Genomic DNA, 17,558 nt, shown 5'->3' on the forward strand with positions numbered 1-17,558 from the left:
GCCATGAGGGTCCTAAAATCTTCAACGCCCTCCCAAAGGAGGTGAGAGAGAAAACTAAATGCTCGGTGGACAGCTTCAAACATGCACTGGATAGGTTCCTGCGGAAGGTACCAGACGAGCCTCCAGTGCCAGGCTACACTGCCATAAGTAGGTTCTCTCAAAACACACTACCAGACCAACTGACCCTCGCAAGGAAGGACAACAGGACTGGCAGCAGCGGTAGTCCACTACGGCTGTGAGGATCGACCTCAGAACTCCACTAAGTAAACTAAGTAAATGTAACCCTGGTGGTTGATTTTGATTATGAAGAGGTATGTTGGGAGGAATGGAGAGCAAATAGAAGTGGGGATGGTGCTGTGTTAAATATATGTATTGTCCATCTACCAAAAGCCCTTTTTCATGTAAAGAGTTTGGTCAAGTGAAAGCACACTCCCACATCATAAACAAATAGCTTGGGTCAAAAGCAGTTGAAAATGCAATGACAGCTACAACAAACTTAAGAGGAGACAATGCATCAGCAAGGTTGGGTATGTTGCTTACAAAAGAACCTGATGTAATTAATTCTTTGAAGTAGAGATACTCCATAGGAGAAACTGATCTTACATATGTTGAAGGAAGGATAGGAAATATAGATTCAAGAGATGCATAATATATTGATGAGGCAGATCAAAGTTTTAGAAGACAATATTTTAGTGGTTTGAATATTTTTTTACTTTATTTTTTCTTATGTTTTATTGGAGGGAAATCACAAACAGAAAAAGAATGGGAAGTATCTATAAATGTTTATAGCTTGGGTTTTAAAGAAAAATTGACAAGGGTTAAGTGGGAGAAAGAATTGGAAAAAAAAGGATAGATTGAAATGAAAGTGTAAGTGAATATTATTCATTTGGAGAAGTTAAATTATGATGATAGGAAGCTGAGACAGAGGTATGACTTTTAATTTCATAATCTGAAGACCAGCTAGAAAGTGTAGTCTATTTCTGAATCCTTTTCATTGAGAATAGATGCTATTTCTATTATAATTTGTAAATGTCCCTTAAGGTTTGCAATGTAGTTTAATTTCATTGGTATGAATGACAATGAAGTTCAACAGTATGCTTTGTTTCTAGGTCTGTTGAATCTTCATTTTAAAATAGAATAGATCTACAAAGAAACTCCTTATAAAATTCATCCACCTCATCAAAACTAGCTTCTTTTGCTATGTTGAGGATATTTTACTGAACCCTGGGGATGCCATCTATAAACCCCTTGAGGTCACAGACACGTTCAGGTAAATAACTTTTCTAAAATCTTTTCATGCATGATGTCAACAATGATGTAGTGTCATGTGTTGTGGATTCTCGTGAATTGCTTAATTGGTTACTGCTTTTCACTGTATGTTGGTAAGAATGACAATAGAATGTGCTTTGTGAATGTGATAGGTGGGGTGAATCACTAAAATTGTGTTTAGTTAATGGAATGGATTTTTTTTTTCTTTGTGATAAAAATCTAGATTTACATGATGAATAGGGGAACTGTCCAAGAACATAATTTTAGAAGAAGAAAAAAAATCTTAGTACAGTGTTTTATTGAGGCTTGGAGATCACATTTGAATATCCAATCTTTAGAAATTACTTTTATTTGGGTAATTTGATGAAGTCACATGAAGGAAATAAAGGAGATACTATATTTGAATTTCCATTTAGAAGATTTCTATCCATTTCCCAGCCTGTTTCACTTCCCGAAGCAAGAGTTTTATTTATTTATCAAATATCCTTGCACTGAAGCCCTTTTTCATCTATCATTATTATTTTATGTTCATGTTTGCACTTTATGTGTATGCTGTCTTTATGCTTTGTGCACTTAGAAAATTTAAATGATCATCTAGTATTATTGCATGAAGACCTTCTCTTTGGTGACACCCTTCTGTGATTCTTTGCAGCTGAGAGTCAGTATTTAACCTGAAAAGGTCTTTATCAATTAAGCTTAAGTCTGACCCTGAACAAGCTGTAGGACTCAATACATGCACTGATAGCATTCATGTCGGAAAATGTCAGGACTTGTTAATCAAATATGAACCTTTATGAAATAAGCCTTTGTGATTGATCTTTTGATGTGTACTATAGATCCAATTTTTGTGTTCATTGCAGCTTTATATTGATTATTGTTTTCATTTTGATGATTTTATGGGATAATTAGATGTTATGTCCGTTTCTCTGACTGAAATCCTGTAACTCCACAGAGGCTGACAATGATTCTTGAACCCAGACAAAGAACTCTCTGAAAAGAAACTTTGAATTGTTGTCTATGTTTTATTTGTGTGGGAGATTATCAATTTCATTGGTTTATAATGGTAGGATGTGCTGTGTCTTGCGACACTGCTTCTGACCCAGGGCAGTGGACAAGATGCAGGAATGACCCATCATCCAGGAGGTGCCAAGATAAGAGGGAGGGAAGAGAATGGAAGGGAGTGGAGTGTGATAGGGATGGGATGGGTGGGAGTGGTCTTTATGCCTTTGTTTTTTGGCATCCTCCCTTATAAGGGGGAAAAAGCCTTTGGTATATGTATGTATGTATATATGTATAATGGTAGAAGGGCCTTTGCCAGCTATCATCTCTCCTTATAAGGAAAGGTTACATGGAGTTACATGTAGGACAGATGAACAGCAACAGACCTACTGGTCCCCATGATGCTGTTTCATTACTTAATCTAAATCTATGTACAAGTAAAATAATACTAGATGAGGATTTGTGATACTAGACGGGGATTTGTTGGGGAAATACAGATGGTAGAGAGTGGATAGGGGGGTTGTGTAAGTGAAATGACCCTACTGTGGGTGTGCTGTGTCTTATTGCACTCGCTTCTGACCCAGGCAGTGGGCAGGAGACGGATGATCCTTCATCCATAAGGAGCTAAGGTAGGGGGGAAACAAGGGTGGTGGATGAGAATGGAATGGGTGAGTGGATGTGTGATTTGGCTACCCCCTCCTTACAAGGGGAAGGAAGCCCTTGGTATATAGATAGATAGAGAGTGATCTTGCACCTCCAGATGGAGATGAGGTTGTTCATAAGTTTTGAAGATGATCCTCTATTGGACATCCGCCACTAGAGGTACCAGGCAGCTGTCAGGATGCAGGTTTTGAGTCACTGAAATTCGAGCCAAAAATGATTATCATCCACAATTATTTCCCAAACCTCTACCTATGCTGATATCAGTGTACCAGATACTGGATATATCAGTATTATTAAATGTTGCTTGATTTTTGCAACCGCTAAACACAATGCTTGTAACTGATCACGCAAGAGCTTGTTTGTTGCAATTTTTAATTACAGATTTTTGTTATAATATTGTTTTTTATTTACTAAATTCTTATGCTTGAATTATAAACTGTGTCTACAGGATATGAGGAGTTTTTTGAATGGACACTACTGAAGATGCCATTGATGCTCGAAAAGAGGTTTGTAGTTTTTGCTTTTTATTTATTTTTGTTTTAGTGTGGTAGATGTACTTAGTGTCCTATCTGTAGAATGCTGATTAATGGTTTTCTCTAGTGACATTTTTTTCTGTTGATTCTTATATTGATAATAATATCTTTAGTTGTTTCTTGTATGGCATATTATCTTGACTATCGTAAATGTCTTTATTGTGAAGTTGTTTCTAAAGTATATGCATGCCCCTCTTTGATATGGTTTAGACTTAACTACATTTTATTCTGTGTGTTGAATGCTTCTTTTAAAATTAACAGTACAAGTCTTATGAGTGCCCTTTCCCATTTTATCATTAATCTGGCTAGCATAATTACGAGTTGCAGCTATAAATTTTGCTTTACCAGAATGCATGACATTATTATTACAGGTAGTGCTAATTTTCAATGCCTGGCTCAATGAAAGATTTTTTGAAAATGAAGAGGAGGCCTGTAAAGGTAGATCTAACTTTTAGTTAAATTTTTTCACTCCATATCAAATTTCAAAGATTGCTGGAATCTGTGTTTTGATATGATGTTTGACATAAGTGAGAAGTATGTTAAGATTGAGGGATGGGTTCTAATAAATGCTAAATAGAGAAATTGATTCTGTAGTATTAAGCTTTCTTAATTTGCATTTTATAATTCTATTGCGTCATAACATTTTTTCATTACTCAGTTGCATGGTGTATTCTGTAAATTTAACTGAAAATATATCTATTTTTTGTCATGGTAGTGTTTGTTAGTATATTTCATGTTATAAAATTTTCAGTAAAATTTATATTGTTTTAGTTGTATGATTAATGTATTAAACTGTGATTGTGAATAATATTGTGTTGTTCAAAATAGATATTTATCTGATGAATTTAAATTCCTAAATAATATACAACTTTTCTAGCTGCTGACAGGAGACAATTTGGGAACGGAGGCGACATTCCAAAACAGAATGTCTAATCTATTTGACAAATTGGCACGAGGCCTTGGGTGGGCCCCCAACCCAACAAAGGTGAGTGAGATAGAGAGAAAGAAAGGAAGAGAGAGAGAGATAGAGAGGCCGAAATATAATGATCATGGAAGAAAGGAGATGCAATATAATAGTAGAGCAGACAGGGAGAAGCTGAAAATTATCAGTAAGGAAGACATTGATGAGGAAGAAAGCTAAGGACACCACATTGCTTAGAAGTACTTGAGTGATGCTAATCACTTTCAACAAAAGCATACTGGATTCTGGGACACCAGAAGTTAGGCATGACAGACTCCAGGAGTCTAGCCACAGCTATCAGGCTAACTCAAAGTTCACCCAAGGAAGAGTTTTTGTAGTGTTGTCTGAACTGAGTGAATGATAAATAGTGTAGATGTGTTCAGCATTTTGTGTGATGACTGCACCTGGGACATGTGGAAGAGAGGAAAAATGAAAAGGGATTGAAAAAAAGTGAGAGTGAGTGTTTGAAGATGAGGGAGATCATGGTGGAGGAAATGGATTTACTGGAATTTGTAGTTCTGTCAGGCATAAATGCAACCTCAAGATATATGTAGTAAAAACCTCAAGATGTATGTGGTAAAATTTTATGAAGTGAATTCAATTTTAGACTATGTTTATATTCTTATATTAAAAAAAATGGGGTAAAACTCATAAGAACATGTTCCTATTTCTCCTGTACTTTGGCAGGTCACTCATGTGCAGTGGGCTGACTATGCAAACAAACAGTTTGAACTTATAGAGGGAATGTTCATCATCATTCCATTACCTGACGAGAATAGTGAAGACAGCTCTCAACTTAGATATGAACTAGTCATTCACACAGATATTGGGAATGTCAGTTATGCATATAGGTAAGTAGAATATTTCTGACCTATTATAAAGTCATTTTACATGTAGAGGAACCAATGATTGATGCCTACACAATATGGCTCTGTGAGAAAGATGTTGGAGAGAGTCATTACCCAACTGCCCCTCTTTAAACCTGTCAATTTGGAGGTGCAGCCCTAAGTGGCTCACACTCATTCTCTGGACTAGACCCAAGACCTTTATAAGTTTTGTATGTACTCGTATTTCCTCCACCTTTAAACATAAGGGGAGCTGACAACAGGAAACTACTCTGGTTCCTAAATTTGCACAGAAGACATGAAAGAAGGAGTGTCAGTCCCCATAGGGCTGACACTATCTCTGGACTAAGCTGAAGACCTCTGTCTGTCAGCTTTGATTTTATTTGTCCAGTTTTTTAAATAAGTAGAGCTGACAACTGGTAACTGTTCTTTATTTTCCTCCTGCTGGCTGGTGACATAGAAACTTTCCCTCAGTTATACAATACAGACAACAGTTCAGTGTTTCGTGTTGAAAATGATGCTACTGTTATTTTTTTTCCCTTGTTTCAGTTTGATTAGAACATGCACCATTGAAGAAGCTAAGAAGCACCATAAAGATTATGAGGAAAGACTTCCACCTCTTATTACTGCATGTGGCAAAGAAGTTCTGAATCACTCTACTTTACAAAAGATCACAGATCTTCTCCGAGAAAAGCCCTCATGGCATGCTGGGCATCTTGTGGCTCAGTTTGGTTTTCTTGATGCTCTCAAAGTGGATGCTGTAGCTGAGTAAGTTAATGATTCTGAGAATTTTTTTTTTTTTATGAGTCAAATATTTATAGATGTACAGAGTTTTACAAAAGGTGTCAAATTACAAATATTAGCAAGGGTAATGGATTAAGATTTTATATATCTCATCTATATAAAAAAGTGTTCAAAAGCGCAATTAAGCACTCTGCAAAGAATTTTTTTTTTCCATGAAGAGTCTAAGAAAAAAATCTCAGAAAGTTACTGTGGTTTTTGTATCATAAAATTTAATTGATTTTTCCTGAAGAATTCCCTCAAAATGACCCTACACATTAGCTCTCAAAGGTCAAGTTGTAGAGATAAAAGTTTGCTAAGATGGTTTGGGAATATGGAAAGAATGAATGAAGGAAGATTAACAAAGAGAGTGTGTAAAGTAGTAGTGGATGTAGTGAGCTCAAGAGGAAGACTGAGAATGAAATGGACAGGATTAAAGGGGATTTGGATGCATGTGGAATGCCTGATGAGCAGAGAGGAGAAATACAAAGACGGAGTTAATGTAGAGAGAATGTGAATGAGTGAAAGGATGTTCATCTAATCAGCTTCATAATGAGGAGGAGGAGGAGGAGGAGGGGTTGTCATATGGTGAAGTAGAGCCTTCATATATTTAAGTGCCATCCTGGGGCAGAGTTCTCAGTGACACCCCCTCCTTGACACCCACCCACCCCCATCACCCCTTACTGCCTCTCTTAACTATCGGCTTGCAAAATGATTAAATAAATTTTAAAATTTGTATTCAGTGTCCCTATTGTAGAAAGGATAAGGGAAAATATATCATATTTTGTTGATTCCAACACAAAAATCGTTGATTATGGTAAAGTATTCAGGGCTTCTTTAAACTCTATTTTATTAGTCCAGGTTAGAATTGCCATCCCCAGGCAAATACAATCCCAATCCCCATCCCCCCCCCCTTCCCATGTGCCTCACGGCATTGCATTTGATCTAGACAGTGTGGCAGGTAACAAGGTGAATGGGCTCAATTTGTTTACAATGTGGATATATGTTTAGACTCTCCCACTACCCTTATAAGGGGAAAGTGCATTGAAGTCATTTCCATGTTTGTTGGTGTAATTTTTCTGGAATCATTCTGTTAGTTCCTTTTTGCCATCCATAATGGCTGTTCAACTTATGGGGATGGAATGGGTGGGAATGATTTTATGCCTTTTCCTTTTTGGCTACCTCCCTTGTAAGGGGGAAAGAGCTTTGGTATATGTATGTATGTATGTATATAATGTTACTTTAGTGATAATTACTAGATTTCTTTTGTAATATATCATTTACCCTTATGTGTAAGTTAAGTAATCTTTTGTTATGGTGTCTGCTCAAAGAAAATTGAATATGCCGGAAGAGAAGCAAGGTTTGTATCCATTACACGTAGCAGTCATCAATGAATCTGAGAAAGTAATCACAGCCCTCATCACGAACGGCTCTCGTCTGGATATCGCTGATCATATGGGACTTACTCCACTACACCTGGCCTCTACCAAAAGTATTGCAATCATTCAGGTGGGTCACTGCAGTTCATTGATGTTGACGGTGTAGTTTCAGACTTTGTGTTTATAATTTGCTTGCAGATTGGTATAATGAAATGTTATTGTAGTAGGAGGTATTTCTTGAAAGCACTCCTGATCTTGTATGAAAGTTTTCTGTGTGTAGATCATGTGTAGGACTATTGATAGTCCTACACATGTTGCCTTTCTTCAAAACCCATAAAGTCCCTCATTCCCATCTGGATTTGTTACTAGAGTACTAAACCTAAGTGCATTTTAATTCCAGGCTCTAAAACCTAAGGGTCACCCATGTCTGAATATGTGCAACAAAGCAGGAGAAACACCCCTTCTTCTTGCAGCTTTAGGAAATAAGTTAGAAAATATAAGAGTTCTTCTAATGTTTGGTGCCAATATAAATCATCAAGAAGAGGTACTGAATGAAGAAGACAATCAAGAGTACTGGAACAAACTCAAGATTGTGGAGACAACAAAAGATATTAGCCACAAGGTATATAATAGTGCTACTATTGATATTCTAAACTTTTATTATAGTTTTTTGTATTGTATAGGAAATAATAATTGTGTTGCGGAGGACCCTGAGACCAGATGTTATATAGCAATATCTATGGAACTGATATTGATATGTGCATCATCATAAGGAGGCCTAACAACCATTGTATTTTTGGTAGTGCTTATGATGAATTCTACCTCTCTTAAAAGGGAACACTAGTACTTGTAGCTTGTGCATATCTTCTATCTCCAGTTTCTGATACAAAACAGGGTGGTTGACCATACAACCAAGGTTGGTCTAGTACATGCAGAATTTGCTCTTCAGAATTCATAAAATGTATTTGTATGTGTTTGTGTATCCATCTCGGTGTAAAGAATGCACATTATTAAGTTTTGTATAAATATATTTTTTTCAGTAAGCACTGCTTGATTCTGATTGTTGGAAATTATTGATTTCTGTTTTTCGTAATGAATTCTAAAATTCACTTTTAAGGGGACCCCCCGCCCAAATTTTTTTTTTCTGAAGGATCTTGCTGATTTTTTCTGTGTGATATCTAGGTCTGAGGAAACCTTCACAGCATGAGTTTTATTCAGATCTGACGAGTAGTTTTTTATTTTTTAATAAAAAACGTAAAAAATACCATATTTTTGGGCTTCTTTCAAATCCTATCTCCTCTTACAATTTTTATTCGATGTCTTTCATTTTACAGCAAAAGAATCTTCTACATATATAAAAAACAAAATAGAAAGCTTTTTTTAATATCTTTGTTTAACGCCGAGGAAAAAAAATATTAAAAAAATTATTGAAAAAAAAAGCAAAATTTTGACTTTGACACGTTATTAAAAATAAATTATTTAACATATGCAAAAAAACTCTCTATTTTATTTTTTGTCATTTATCTAGCTATTAATAGAGACATATGCAAGAATCGGTTGAAAATTGAGGGAGGAGATAGACTTTGAGTATCAAAAACTTACATTTTTCAGAAATGAATGTTAGTTTTTTTTTTTCCTTAGTTTGACTAAATTTTACATTGGACCTCCTAAGACCCATTGAAAACAGGTTCCATTGTATTTTCATGATGATTTTGCATCTTTCAAGTAACTCAGGCACTTTGTACCCTCCTACAGTGTAGGATATTATTCACTCAAAGTGAGGGTCTCATAAGCCGCCACCTCACTCTTTGTCGCAAAGTTTGAGTTCTTGGTCTAGAATGACCCAGCAAGGTAGTCTGATTGCTGGGATTCAGCTCTCTTTCTTTTCTTGGGTTTCCTTTCTGGTGTTGGAACAGGCTATTGCTGCATCAGGGACATCACTGTGAGGTTTGAGACTCTAAACCCAAGGTGTTGCAACAAGGAGGCATCCTTGTAGCCACTTGTTAGCAAACAGTTGTTTGCGTAGAGACAACTTGTCTGATATAGGTGTAGAGGACAGAGGATCAGGTGCTGAGGATGTGGATGTAGATGGAAGGGAGAGAGCTGCTGGAGGGAGTACTAGTGGTGGTGGCGGAGGTGGTGATAACAAAGTTGATGCTGGGGTTCTTTCTTTCTCCCCTTGAGTTGCTAATGTAGACGTTCTTATCTTCTGCAAGTGTGCCTTTTGTTTGGATAGCTTAGGCATGGCTAATATCTTCAAATATCTCTTCACTGAAATATAGATGTGAATTTCACATGGCAAATTAGTGAATGCGGCAAGCTAACGTGTACATGTCCTTTACTTTGTAAGGCTCAGGCCACTGCCAGTCGTGCAGGCTGAACTTCCTCACACCACATACTCACATGCATGCCGGACGTAAGAGAAAACTTTATGAGTGTATCAAACGCAAAAAAATAGGGTAAAATATGGTCAAAACGTATGTAAACAATGGTCGTGCGCAGCATGTGGCTGCCGGGGGGAGGGAGGGTAGGCCCTTTAAACCCTTTAAAAATGGCGGTACGATAAAAACACTTTACCAGCATCTAGAGCAAGATCCCTACTATGTATTTATGCAATAAAAAAAAAAAAATCGAATTTTTCTTAAATCTGGGGGCGGGGTCCCCTTAAGACACACCATACATGCATTCAGTGAAAATTACCTCTCTGTCTCTTTCAGCAATACATTTTTTGTTTGCACCAAACTGTAGACTGATTATTTTTCATAACCTTGTAGGATCTAAGTAAAGGTGGAAGCTTGCTACACTGGGTCAAGACAAGAGAAATGACTGAAATTTGTTTGGATATAGGCTGTGACACTAATCTTACCAATACAAGCAATCAAAGCCCCCTTCACGTTATGGTAAGTCGATAGATGGCTGTTTAAGATGATTTTACCTCTGAAGATGATCTGTATATGTATGTTGTGTATGATATTATTTTTTTTAATTGTTATTATTTTTATATTTAATGAAGATGAGAGGGAAGGGTGGGTGATGGATGGTAATGAAATAGGAGGGAGTGGAATTATGCATTTTGACTTTGGCTACCTCCCTGTTAAGGGGGAAAGAACCCTTGGTATATGTATGTATATATGTATTTTTATATTGTTTATTTTGTAAATTCTGTATCTGTCATGTGTTTCACCATGTCTTATCATCACAGTCCATCATATATTCAAACTACATAAGTCTTGTTTTGTTCCTATTATCCAGGTTCTGAGGAATCGAGTTCAGTGTTTGGTCACAATGTTAAGCCGAGGAGCTAACGCTAATTTGATTGATCATGAAGGCAATACACCTTTGCATCTTGCAGCTTCACAGTGTTCCCTTACAATGGTTCAGGTAAGGTAATGAGAAGAGGGACATACATAATTAATGGTTGTATGTGTTTGTTCTTACATAGATGTTGTACAATGTAGTCTTCTATCTTGTGTGACAAGGTCTTGATTGTACACTTGTATAGTTTTGTATTATACATACATTGATATATTTTGGGACCAGTAATGGTCACATGCTTGTGATGGTCTAGCAAGATAGACAGTAGAGCTCCTTCAATTTCAAAACCTCTCAAGCCCCTCATCTCATTAACCCCTTCGATACGATGATGCCTATGTAGGCGTCATGGGAGCAAGTGGGTACGTGAGGATGCAGATGTCGGCGTCTTGATTATATATATTGTAGTTGTACCTGCGTGACCCCCATACTTTGTAAACTGGCTTCATCATATTTTCTATAGTTATCAAAATTCACGGGTGAAAGAGAATGAGCAATACAGCGGTAACTTTATTTTTTATAATGCGAGTATTATGACGCAACATCGCATGTCTGGCAGCTAATGCTGCCCGCGAGATTTTGGCCCGTATTGAAGGGGTTAAGAGATGCATCCCTGAGAGGTTGACTCTTAGTTTTAGGACTGGGTCCAAGTACTCTAACAGATTCATAAGTATTTCTTACACCTGTGATACTTCCTATCCTTTCTAGTATGCCTTTTGTGACATGCAAGGAATAGGCGGGCTTTGTTCTGTACTGATTAATCTCCAAAACATAAAAATTGCTGGTGGACTCTGGTTCAGTTAATCAATCTGTTGCCCCAGGTCTCTTTTGGAGAAGACCCATAGGCATATGAATTGTGCAGTCTGTACCCAAGTATTTACAAAACACTTATTTAAAAACAATTGCTGAAGAAACCGTTTCTTGCAGGCCTTGATTGTATTTGGATCAGATATCAACGCTGTCAATAAAAGTGGTGAAACTGCAAGACATATGGCTGCTACTCATCGATTAGATGACAAAACCAAAATAGCTGAAAGAGACAAGGTTATATATTTGTTGCACACAGTTGGAGCTCAAAGGTATTTGATTTCTTTAGTTATTTTGAGCTTCTCATCTCTTTCTTTATATCTCATCTTTTCCTATCATTCTCCTCTTCTATTACAATCATTTTCCTGGGATCTCCCATTGCCACTGCCAAATCCCTTCTAATTTCTGTGATACTCAACAACTCTTAGTAATGCTCTCACCATCTTCCCCTCACTGCCTTTATTTCCATTAGTATCTGTCCATCATCACCCTTCATCTTCTCTCAACCTGGCTTGTCTCCTCGCACTCTTTCCACTTCTGTCCAAAGTATTTTTGTATTATTTTGAAAATTCCCCAGACATCTATTCCACTTTAAATCCACTATCCTGTTGACCTCCCTTACCTTGGGTTTTTTCTTTCAATGTCTTTTTTTAGGTTTAAGGGGGCAGCAGAAAAGAGGGATAGCAAAAGTACAACTGCATCTCATCATTCCTTTATGATTAGCTTGCCTATATTTATTCACTGATTTATTATCTGTAATACTATTCAGGGTAGAGTAGGTATGTGCATTTGACTTGGTTAACTCCCTTAGAAGGTTCTTTGGTATTTATAGTACTCTGTTTTTGATTGCAGGTGTCGAGTGAAGATGTTTTCATGTACGGATGGCTGTATGGATGAGGGATCATTTAATGGTGTTCCATTGTATGAAAATCCATTGCTGAGGTCTCGATGGGTTATGGATGAAATGCTTAGTAAACAACAGATAGCAGATGGTATTAGGTAAGTCTGGACTTAATAAGTTATGATATTGAGTTAATGTGTGTTGTATGCTAGTTCATTTTTGTGGGTGATGAGATAGTTTTTAATGTCACAAAACCATGGGATTATTTTTAGCAGCACTCTGCATTAGTTTGATATTTATTTTGAAACTTGAAATTAGATACATGGTCAAAGATAGAAATGCTTTCTCTTATGATTAGATCCTTTTTAGACCCAGTAGTGGGTTCATGAAAAGTTTTGTTCGTCATCAGTCGTCATGGTGCAGTATCTCTTTGGTAGTTGGCACACCAAGGATGGCAAAAATTGACTAATTTGTTAGGAACCCATTTTAAGACAGCTTTCGTAATTATTTCATAAGAGTGATAATTTTTCTTTGTATTATTAGATGGCAGGTTCAGAACAATCCAGGAGCAAGAGGCAAGGGTAGAGTGCTTTGTCTGGATGGTGGAGGAATCAAAGGACTAGTTTTAACACAGATGCTGTTTGCTATTAAAGAAAGCTTAGGCAAACCTATATCTGAATGTTTTGATTGGATCTCAGGAACAAGCACTGGAGGATTCTTAGCACTTATGCTAGCTACAGGTATGTTTTTATCATATACTGTGTACAATACATTGCGTACCACTATTCATTAAAAACTCAGGTAAACAAGACTCATGGATAGGTAACTTTTTTTGGCCATGTATTGCTTTTGAACATATCAGTGACTACATCTTACACATACAAACACAAATTACTAAAGAAACATAATTTTAGGACCAGTTCATGACATACTGAATTAGTTATCTCCAACATAAATCTAGAAAGGAACATCCTTCTAAGACACACTGCCCAGCCAGTATTAAAATAGTACCAACAGAGACTCTGCCTGGTAGCAGAAAAAATAGTCCCAGATGCAGTCACTAACTAGAAAATACAGAACATAATATCTCTTCTTATGAATGTTGTGTTTTCTGCAAATATGTTGGTGTAGCATGTACCTTCCATCATGTCATTCATGTAGACAAAGAACATCACAGTTGTCAGTACTGATTCCTGTGGAACTCCACTAGTCACTGTCCTCCATCCTGACATCTTATCCTTTAGTGTAGTGCCCTTCAGGAAATCTTCCATCTAATCTATCTATATATCAAGGGCTTCTTCCCTCTTATAAAGGAGGTAGCCAAGTCAAAGCCATGCACCCACTCCCCTCCCTTGTTTTCCTCTTAGCTCCTCATGGATGAAGGGTCAACTATTTAGCCTGACCACTGCATGGGGCAGAAGCATACATACATACATATACCCAAGGATTTTTTCACCCTTACATGGGAGGTAGCCAAAAAACAAAGGCATAGAAACCACTCCCACCCATTCCATCCCCTACATACTCCACTCCCCTCTACCCTCTTCCCTCCCTCTTATCTTGGCACCTCCTGGATTACGGGTCATCCCTGCATCTTGTCCATTGCCCTGGGTAAGAAGCAGTGTCTTGCGGCACTGCACATCCACAGCAAGGCTGCTTCATTAATTCGGCAACCTTCCCTCTTTGTCCCCTCATGCAGAAAAGGAGAAGATGGGTAGAAATCCCTTCGGGCTGCGTCAATTTATTTCTCATACAATGCAGCAAAACTTAGCACATCCACAGCAAGGTCATCTAATGTTTTTTTTTTTTTTTTCTTAAGTGATGATTATAATCCACAGGAAGATTTGTATATTTTCATGTATTGAGGAAACTGTTTTCCTTTTTTTCTTATCTAGGTAAATCAGTGGAAAGTGTGCAAGCCCTTTATTACAACCTGAAAGAAAGGGTCTTTGTTGGTGGGCGACCATACGATGCTGGGAAACTGGAAGAAATTCTGCTGAAAGAATTTGGAGAGGAAACCACTATGAGCGGCATTAAGTCACCTCGGGTCATGGTGACATCAACACTGGCTGATCGATTACCTCCTGATCTTCACCTCTTCAGGAACTATGAATCACCGGCACACGTTTTAGGTTTGAGCATTTTCTTTTGTGTTACTCTGAGATCACATTATTTTTTTCTTTGTCTCATAGAAGGTGCTGTCCTGTGTGTGTGTGTGATTCACCATGGTCTTGGATTACATGTTGGAGTTGTGATTGGCAGCCACTACCCTCCCAGATGAGAGCTTGGAGCTCATGTATGACCAGTCTGTGGGTAATGCTCTGATCAGACACACACACACACACACACCCCAACTCTATGTGCACGAGAGTTGGAGTAACAGCTTGCAGCGCAGTGATATTGAAATTATTTCAGTCCTGGGCGGGATTTGAACTTGGACTGCTGGGTTAGCAGTTACGAACGCTACCACTGCAACGTCGAGCCGGCATGCACATGTACACACCCATGCATGCATGTGCATGTCTGTATATAATATTTGTATTTATTTTGTAATCTAAAAAGATGTAGAGATGAAGTTCTTCTTGAAAAAAACTAAAAACTAAAAAACTAAACTAAACCATGAATGTTGTCCATGTCTTTCCTTTGAGGAGTTTCTCTACCTCTTCCCCTTAAACTTACACACACATGTACCAAAAAGCCCTTTCCCCCTTATAAGGGAAGTGGGAAACCAAAGCGTTCACCGTCTCTTCACCCATCCCGTATCCATCCAACATGCATTTGTTTGCATAAACACGGCAAAGGAATCATGGACTGGAAGTGAAGCGTTTATTGCTGATGTTTCGTCTATTGACTTTGAGAAAGCCAATAGACGAAATGTCAGCAATAAACGCTTCACTTCCAGTCCATGTTTCCTTTGCTGTGTTTATGCAACTTGTTCACATGGATTTACACATTTGTTTTACCATTTTATCTTGGCTTCTTCTGGACAAAGGGCCATTCCTGTCCCTTTGTCTTATACTGAGGTCAGGAGCAATGCGGGAAGACACAGCACCTCCACAGCAGGGCCAGAATGTTGAAGCGGATTTATCCTCACTGTCTCACTATGTGGTGACCCTCTTCCCTCATCCACTCCAAAATTTATGGAGCAGACGAGAAGAAATCCCTTTAGGCCACATCCATTTATCATCCGTTCATAACCACTCTCCACTCACACCTCTCTCTCTTGCCCTCTCTGCTCAAAAGACATTCCTCATGTGCCCAAGGCCCCCATCACCTCAGGCATCCATCCCATTCTGTATTAAGTAAACGTCATTCAGAATTGATTCTTGATTAGTTCTCGACAGCTGGTATAGTGAGTGGAAAAACACGAGTTGATTTTTCATTGAGATGATCGAGTGTCTTTTATAATGGGTCACATATATCGCAGTGGTAAATAACAAATCCTTTTCTTAATAGGGATTGAAGAAAATCCGTGTTTTATGAAGACATTCCTACCTGCTGAGCAAAAACTTTGGCATGCAGCTAGAAGCTCTGGTGCTGCGCCAACGTACTTCAGGTAAATTAATTTAATCAAGATTTATCTATTGTATCTTGGGATTAGGGTCAATAGGAATACCACCCACATGCTCCTTGCATATCATTTAAAAGGAATGGGGAGTATTAAAGCTAGCAACCTTACCTTCCCTTAAATGTGTGTTTCAAGGGATGGAAGTGTACTCATGCATTGGAGTAGTGCATGTATAGTTTAACTATACAAAGGTAAAGAGGACATGTATGAATGTAGTAGTTTTTGAGGGATCATGATAATAATAATAATAATTTTATTTGGTATTGAATCAATATACATGAAGTGCAGATAAAGAAAAGAACACATAGTTCGAAATAACAATTACAAATGCCGAGGATAACACAAAAAAAGCATGTAAGCTTATTTCCATTGTGGTCCTCTTCAGGAACTATGAATCATCAGCACATGATCGAACTCTTGAGTATGCTTGGTATGGTGTATGGGCATGTGTTAATTTAGAGGATTAGGAGGGAAATGGAGGGAGTAATTAGAAAAGAGCAGTGTGGGTGAAGGAGAGGAAGAGGGTGCATAGATCAAGTATTTGTATAAAAGCAGGTTTGTAAAAATAAATTATTTGACAAAAGGTAAGAATATTTCTTGGACTTTCATGGACTTGAAGAAGGCATATGACAGAGTTGACAGAAATACATTGTGGAGTGTATTGCAAATGTGTGGAATAGGGGTAAGTGTTGAAGGTGGTCAAAAGTTTTCACATGAGTAGCAGGGCATTCTTGCTGGGTGAGTGGGTTAAAGCATCACTACTTACTACAAAGGTCGAGGTGATGGCAGTTTGAACCCTGCTACTGGTGAGTTGAACCAAGGGCATGGTTAATTAAATTCTATACTACAAAGTCCTATGCAAGGGGCACCATCCTAGCCTCTTGATAGTGGGAGTTTGTGACGATAAACCAAATCATTATCATCAGTCAGTAGAGCATGTGTAAGGGGAAGGATTGATGAGAGTGAGTGCTTTGAGGTGAATATAGGGCTGCTTCAGAGTTGTGTGGTTCATGGGTGTTCAGCTTATGTATGGGTAGGGTGGAGGAGTGGAAATGGAGGTAAATTATAGAGTAAAGGAGGTTCGATCAATGTCTGGGTTGAATGAAAAGTGATATGAGAAATAGGTATTTGGGGATAAATTAAAAAATATGAAGTAAAATAAACTGGTCACTAGCCATTTGATAGGTCAGATGTTGTCGTGCATTGAAGCATTTTCTGTTATAATTCCAGTGCCTCAGAAAAATTTTTGGATGGTGGACTTATAGCCAATAATCCAGTACTTGACACCTTGACGGAGATCGAAGAGTGGAATATGGCAGCGAGAGCTGTTGGACGGGAAAGTGAAGTATTTACTCCAACTGTTGTAGTATCACTTGGTTGCGGGAAAGCTCCTGTTCAGCAGGTATGTATGCACATGCAGTGTACTAATCACATTTGTTTTCTATATTGTTCCGAGAACTGAAATAATTTCATTGACCATTTGCTGTAACCTCTTTGGAACACTCCAATTTAGGGTGGCTTGCACACCTCAGTTTTATGTTCCTCGTGAATAATGGTTTTATCAGGTTTTCATGTCTATGACACTGAGGGCATCACACCTT

General features: G+C 37.9%; 1 protein-coding gene across 9 annotated transcripts in view; it reads left to right on the forward strand.

Annotated features, from left to right (window-relative positions):
• Nucleotides 1-17,558, forward strand: part of LOC143040052 (85/88 kDa calcium-independent phospholipase A2-like) — a 32,346-nt gene that overhangs the window by 6,397 nt on the left and 8,391 nt on the right. For 3 of the 9 annotated variants that reach the window (XM_076210660.1, XM_076210659.1, XM_076210668.1), the window contains exons 2-17: nt 1,110-1,270; nt 3,380-3,437; nt 3,836-3,902; nt 4,342-4,449; nt 5,113-5,276; nt 5,820-6,038; nt 7,382-7,559; nt 7,830-8,051; nt 10,204-10,329; nt 10,682-10,810; nt 11,669-11,820; nt 12,401-12,547; nt 12,933-13,129; nt 14,285-14,521; nt 15,846-15,945; nt 17,188-17,359. In XM_076210660.1, coding sequence (XP_076066775.1) covers nt 3,852-3,902; nt 4,342-4,449; nt 5,113-5,276; nt 5,820-6,038; nt 7,382-7,559; nt 7,830-8,051; nt 10,204-10,329; nt 10,682-10,810; nt 11,669-11,820; nt 12,401-12,547; nt 12,933-13,129; nt 14,285-14,521; nt 15,846-15,945; nt 17,188-17,359 — 2,202 coding nt within the window. In that variant the 5' untranslated portion in view covers nt 1,110-1,270; nt 3,380-3,437; nt 3,836-3,851. Of the gene's footprint in view, nt 1-1,109; nt 1,271-3,379; nt 3,438-3,812; nt 3,903-4,341; nt 4,450-5,112; nt 5,277-5,819; nt 6,039-7,381; nt 7,560-7,829; nt 8,052-10,203; nt 10,330-10,681; nt 10,811-11,668; nt 11,821-12,400; nt 12,548-12,932; nt 13,130-14,284; nt 14,522-15,845; nt 15,946-17,187; nt 17,360-17,558 lie in introns of all 9 variants that reach the window. The other 6 variants (XM_076210663.1, XM_076210661.1, XM_076210667.1 and 3 more) reach the window with 4 other exon arrangements.

Source organism: Oratosquilla oratoria, chromosome 27 (genome assembly GCF_046742065.1).
Source record: "Oratosquilla oratoria isolate Oo_2021 chromosome 27, ASM4674206v1, whole genome shotgun sequence".
Lineage (NCBI taxonomy): Eukaryota > Metazoa > Arthropoda > Malacostraca > Stomatopoda > Squillidae > Oratosquilla > Oratosquilla oratoria.